This window comes from Pieris brassicae, chromosome 12 (genome assembly GCF_905147105.1).
Source record: "Pieris brassicae chromosome 12, ilPieBrab1.1, whole genome shotgun sequence".
Classification (NCBI taxonomy): domain Eukaryota; kingdom Metazoa; phylum Arthropoda; class Insecta; order Lepidoptera; family Pieridae; genus Pieris; species Pieris brassicae.
The window spans coordinates 8,368,472-8,375,239 of NC_059676.1; the positions used below are offsets into that span (position 1 = coordinate 8,368,472).

Genomic DNA, 6,768 nt, shown 5'->3' on the forward strand with positions numbered 1-6,768 from the left:
TTAAGCCGTACAACGCCGAGGCTGGCCGATCGCTTCATATAGAGAATTTCTGAAAAACTTTACTGAGTTCTTTTCTAAAATTTTGCCTTCACAAATCTAATAGATTCTTCGTACTGTCGAAGTTTATTGGCATTATAAATCCTACGTTTTTATCTAAATGTATGAGTAATATTAATGTGTGTTTTCCTGTAATATTATTGAATTTCACACGACAGAAATCGTGGCTACCACGGACTTGTGATTTTTTTAAATATTGTCTAGTTACAAAGTTGCATGTTATCTATTTTGCAAAGTCAATTTTCTGCGACACAATTTCCGTGTGTTTTTATTGCAACTCAATTAACATAAAAATAATCACATGGTTTCAAGCCAATATGAAAACGAGTATTTTATATTTATATGATTTTATTATTTCAAAAAGATTAGTCGAGATATGTAAGTGAAACGTTGATTGGAATTTTGATAGAATTTAAAGTGCATTTTTTCTCAGTGGAATCTCAAAATTAGTCCTGAAATTATTTCCCCAAATTTACAACTTTGCGTCATTGCGTTACTAACAATTAATCCGTTTAATTTATACTTAATTAAATTGTAAATTTTCTTCGTTGTTTGAAGGTTTTGTTTATTTGAGTCTGCTGGATTTTACAAGATCACGCCAATTTGACAGAAATGCATACAAAGAGCTGTAAGTATAAATAAGAAAACAATTTTTTAACCGGATTAAAGCTATTTGTATTATTATAAACTTATAATAATTATTATTTTTTACGTAAATTTCAATTTTAATTTTTCCGACGTTTCGCGTGCGTGGTCACGGTGTCACGGCGGTAAGTTTATAATTATACAAATAGCTTTAATCCGGTTAAAATATTGTTTTCTTTCAATGTGCAAAAGTTATGTTAACCAAAGACAAACTAAGTATAAATAAATTTAAAAAAAATCAATGGCGCTACAACCTTTTTAGGTCTGGGCCTCAGCTTTCTGTACCTGTTTCATGATCATTTTTTTAACGAGAAGGCAAGAAGGCAGCCTTCTGTGCCTGACACACATCGTCGACTTTTTGGGTCTAAGGCACGCCGGTTTCCTCACGATGTTTTCCTTCACCGTTCGAGCTAATGTTAAATGCGCACATAGAAAGAAAATCCATTGGTGCATAGCCAGGGATCGACCTCAGGGATGAAAGTGGCACGCTGAAGCCACTAGGCCAACACTTCTCTGCGTGTACTAGTGTACACACGTAAGAAGTGAAACTTCTTTATGATCTTATTTTTTCGAAAAATGATCTACAATATGCAACTTCACAGAAAAGTAAATTAAAGTTAAATAAGATAAAGTTTAACAAAAGGATTTTATATCATAGACAAGAATACAAATAATACACTTATTTCATTTTACCTTATTACTACTAAGATTATTATAGAATTTCATTAATTGTAATAAAATTATTACTATCATTGTTATTGTTAATAAATATTTTACTTATTAATGTCGAATTTCTTCGAATCAACCGTGGTAAAGACAAGAAAAAGATGGCGGGTAACGGAAAAATGTGACGCGTAACAGAAAAATGTGACGGTTTTTTTTTTTTTACAACGCCTATAAAGAAGTTTCACTTCAATAATACTATGTTAAATTTAAATATGTTTAGGAGACGGGGAGTGTGTAGTGTTATGTAGTGAGTTTATGAGTGTGTTTGAGTGTAACATGCCGTAGGTCCCAATAGAATGCGAAAGCGAGCCTCTGTAACGCGGCTTTGGCTTTCGTGGTGGTTTATTTTTCACCCGGTGTCCGAATAGCAGAGATTCTGATGTGGGTCGAGTCCCACATATCCCTGCAACTTTTGGGGGCAGGGTATGTGAAAATTAATTTTCACCACAATAAAATACGGATATAAACATGTTAACATAACGTTGTCATGTCAATAGTAAGTGTTCTATGTTTACACTTACTATTATTGACATGACAACGTCTTATAATTCGACGGAGCCGGCTGCACGCACGAAAAACATGACTTATGACTCTTGTGGCGTTACCTCGCAAAGCGAGAGCGCGGAACGAGCGACAAAGAGGCACAATTGGCAATTCTACGTCTGTCTCTCTCCTACTTGAGTGAGCGATGAAAAGAAAAATTGACTCAATTTATGCGTACAAATAAATGTAACTTGATCAATTCAATTGTGATTTCCATTTACCTATTTCTCTATATCCATAAAAAATATCTATCAAACAAATAAAATTAAAAAAAATTCTTTTGAAAATGAAAATTCCATCAGTATTTTCTTATGACGTTGTCACGGTTAACTATCGTCAGTAAACCGACTTTAAAGACAACCGATTTTTTATTTTCACAACGATCGATCTGAAGAGAAATACTTACGTTTCAGGGGTGCAGTTCTAGAGAACTTTGGCCATGTAAACAACCCTAAACCTGCAGTGGAGCGATGGTATGATCCTTATTGGCAGGATGGACATTGGGTGTTCAATAGGTTGGTATTTAGCTGAAACTTCACGTACGCACTTGGATCACACAGATATATAGATAGGTAGAAATGTCCTGTATATTTTTACTTATAGAAGACATTAAATTGTGTATGCCCGAAATGTGATGCAAATTCAGAATGAAATATTGGAAAATATTACTGGCTTTTTGTTGTACACTTATATTTTGTCAAATAAGTGTCTAGTGGCGCTACAACCTTTTAAGGTCTGGGCCGGAAGATTTCGTATGTTTCATGATCATTTGTCAATCTATTAGTAGGTGTTCTGGCTCCTGTGCTTGACACATGCCGTCGACTTTTAGGGTCTAAGACAAGCCTGTTTCATCGCGCGTTTATTGACGTTCGCAATGGCCTATTGGTGCACAGCCTGGGATCGGACCTACGATGCTGATGAGAGTTACTGAAGCCACTAAGCCATATTGCATTAATTGTAACTTATGTTAAAACTTCGACTTTATTTAAACAGAGTTAAGTTGCAGTCAACGGAACATCCATTGGGACACATGTTGCAAAAAGGGAAGTATACGAAACATCAAGATTGCAATCAAATTTGTTTAGGCATTTATGAAACGTAAGAGTAATTTGTTAAATCGTTTTTTGAAGCTATATATACATACAGATATTTATAGTATGGGGCTCTAGTATTACGTTATCAGATTTACTGACATATATAACTCCCCCTCCGCCCTCCTTCTCTTGTCAGCAAAAGTCAGCAAAGCTCTCAAAAATAATAGTACATAAACGTATACATTTTTGTAGGAATCCTCCAAAATGCACTTAGTTTTCAAGCATTGACAAATAATATGTGTAAAAAAAGTAAATAACTGTTGACGTAATCAAGAAAATCAAAGAGCATGATTCGTTGAGCGAGGAAAGCACCAGCTCTGAGGTCACCGGTACTATCGCCAATCTTTAATTAGCACCTGTGAACCTATGTACTACCTACAATTTGTGGCTAACATTATGATGACGTTATAATCGCCCTAACACAAACAACTCGTCAGTCTCCGACCGCTGTGTATATGTCGCCGACTAGCATAATTAGCCGTTCAATCGTTACTCTTTACTAAACAGCGCCGTTTAACTAGCGGCCTGAATTATATTCAGCCGTAGCATTTGTTACAACATTCAATAAACTGGATGGCTAACGCTTAGGCCATTCGTACTATCATGTGACAGAAAAGCTGAAATATCTGACATAAAAAATGCTATTTTTCCTTTTTTTCATTGAAGTAGGCTAGGCAAGTAATGTAACGTCATCGATCCAAGTCATTTGGCTAGCTGTTAAGTCAAATGGCTGATTCAGGCCGGAAGTTCAACGGCGCTGAGACTAAGGTATTAATTGTACGGCTATTTAAGCTAGTTCACTGCGACCTCTCTATCTTTCACTGCCTGTTCGCCAGTCAGTGCTTAGACTGGTCGAGGAAACTCCCATTAAGTTGGAGCACAACATGTGCTGTTTACTCTATATGTATGTCTCTCACTGTATGCATATATTTATATTATCATATAAATATAACTACTTTTTGACAGTCTACAATGACCTTTAATAAAGTTTTTTTCTGTAATAGCCCAGGCTTTTTATCCAAATAATCTTCATACTCCTTAACTGGTAAGGTTTGACTGTAAACTATAAAGGTATTGAGTAGCTTGACCCTTTTTTTAGAAATGGATTTAAGTACAGAAATACGATAACAAAAACCTTTTTCTATTTCGAGGTCATATTGCCCCTAAATTGTCAATTGAAAACGAAATTAACGGCCGCTTTCTATATTCAATACCAATCCAATTTTTACTACTAGAGATTGATAATTCAATCCATTTCTCATAAACTCATTTTAAATAAGTTATCGATGGATCGATAAGCAATCTGTTTTTGTAAATCATCTTTGGGAGGACTGATCGGTATTATTGGATTGATATTGTAAATAACAGATCGACGCTTTGTGTAATATATCTTTGAATTCGACAAATAGAATTATGACATGTATCAATCTAAAAATATATACGTTTATGTTTATATTTTTTTAATATGTTCATGCATAATTACATTCTATATGGAGTATAGAAAGCGGCCGTAAGACGCGCAAAAGAATACTGGTAACATCTAAGTTTACAGAAATACTTATTCTTAAAGTTGTTTACGGCTGAAACAGTATCACAACTACGCAGAGCCCATAATATCCTTTTATGATATGGACAAGTAAAATTTCAGTGAATTTTTAGTTACGGTGAGATTTGCGCTCAACGCTTCGTAACTCGCAAACATAGATGGCGTTATGAGTACAAGAAATTCCACAACATGTGTTATTTGGAATACGAAAATTGTAAAGAGTTAAATAAACGTAAGTGTATGTTTATTATAAAAAAAGGAACATCGCTAAACGTAAATCTAAATCACTAAAAATTGTATGCAATATTTGCAACTATGATCTTTGTCATTCATTTAATATAGATTTTAGGCACACAGGACTTGTCACCCGCCGACAAGAAAAACAAAAGATTACGAAACAGAGAAAACTGAGGTTCAGATTTAGAAAGTTGTAACGACACTGGTTCTTTTTTTATATAAATAATTAAAGTATAATTCAATTGCAGGTTACGGTTTGTATAACTTTATAATGTATGCCTAAAATATCTTCATGTTAAGCAAAAAATTCATTTTATTTGAAGAAAAAAATAACTACCAAAAATTTGTATTTTTTAACCTCAATTTGTTTTGTTTTGAAAACTAAGTACTAATATTATTATAGGTTGGTATCCAATTCATAAAGGCAACTGTCCTGAGTTTAAGAAAATGACAAAAAATCCCACACACCCTTCACTGGCGGTGAAAAGAGTAACAAAATGGATGAAACGAATCAATAACAAACAAATTGGAGTCGGAGTTGATGATTCGTATGACCACATTTGATGTGGAATGAATGAATCCATCTCTTTCCCACTAAGTTGATTTAGTCTCGTTATAGTTAATTACCCTTACAAAAACTTTTCAGTACATTTTAAGGTAGCGTAGCGCTATCTCAATATAATTATATTATAGTTAATATAATTTAAACAACATATAATAATTATTTTTTATTTTATAATTGGCAGTTTTACATAAGCACATTTTTCGTTATAGCTAAGCTAAGCTAAGCTATATATCAATTGTAATGGCGAATCCAGTTACTTATCTTAATACTACGTTTAACAATAAAACAAATAATAAAATGTATATAGTATGTAATTGAAACTCAATGTCCTGTCCACAAGTTAAATATTAAATTAAATCCAAAGAGGTACGAGATAACGTCTCACTAATTAATTAAATAAACACAACCCCGAAAAATCGATTGCCAAAAAACTTAATAAAATAAAAAAAATCAATGAAAGAAATACGTCCTCTGATTTGGCTTCCAAGACTCAAACTTGAGGTCATTCACCCGCAAAGGTCATTGAACCTTTGCTTTTCACTTTGTGTGTTAATGACCCAAAATTTGAGTATTGAAAACTTGAAACTGATAGCAGTATAATGTTTTATTTTAATATTAAATTAAAACAAATCATACAACTTTTGAGAACGCACAAAGACTTAAAATATCACAAAGATATTAACATATCAACATAATAATGTATGTTGCTAAAAATATATAGTGCATTAATAGGTTAACCAAAAAGGTTAAACGTTACTAATAGTAGTATGAAATTACAAACATAGATATTCCAATAAAATTTAAAATATGGTCAAAAGTTTTCGTGGCTTAAATAAAGTTTTGTAACATGCGAATTTACGTTCAAATATACGTACGTTAAAATAACGTGTGTTTTAATAAACTTGTAATTGAGTTAATTTAAAAACTTTACTTTTTAATTCGCCTTTAAACCCTTCAACAACTGGACATCTCTGGACACAAGGAAGACATATTTCTACGTGTGGTTTATTTAAGATAATAAATTAGCTTTTTGACACCCCTTTTTAATAATTTCTGTGTCAATTTTCATTCGAGCCTTAGTCCATTGGCCTCATCCAAGTTGTTTATATTTGTTTGCAATCGAATTATACACTCAAAACGATAAATACCGTTTTTGTTTGATTGCGATTGGTCGAAAGGGACGAGGCTAAGCGTGTTGCGAATCTGTGATTGGATGCTTTTAAGGATTTACTTATCTTCCGCTTTACTGTTTCACTTCCCACGTACAGCTACTTGGCGTAACCTATATATACAAAATAATTGAGAATGTAAAACGAAGATAGAGCCCGTTTTTCTTGTACGCGTACATACAACAT

The 6,768-nt window shown here is 33.2% G+C and overlaps 1 protein-coding gene across 1 annotated transcript; it reads left to right on the top strand.

The window, feature by feature from the left end:
• Positions 1–343: 343 nt before the first annotated feature.
• Positions 344–5,566, top strand: LOC123717165. Its single transcript, XM_045673025.1, has 7 exons — positions 344–435; positions 616–685; positions 2,385–2,486; positions 2,965–3,069; positions 4,725–4,843; positions 5,097–5,102; positions 5,252–5,566. The coding sequence occupies exons 1-7, from the start codon at positions 375–377 to the stop codon at positions 5,410–5,412; spliced, it is 624 nt and encodes a 207-aa protein (XP_045528981.1). The 5' UTR covers positions 344–374; the 3' UTR covers positions 5,413–5,566.
• Positions 5,567–6,768: the final 1,202 nt, after the last annotated feature.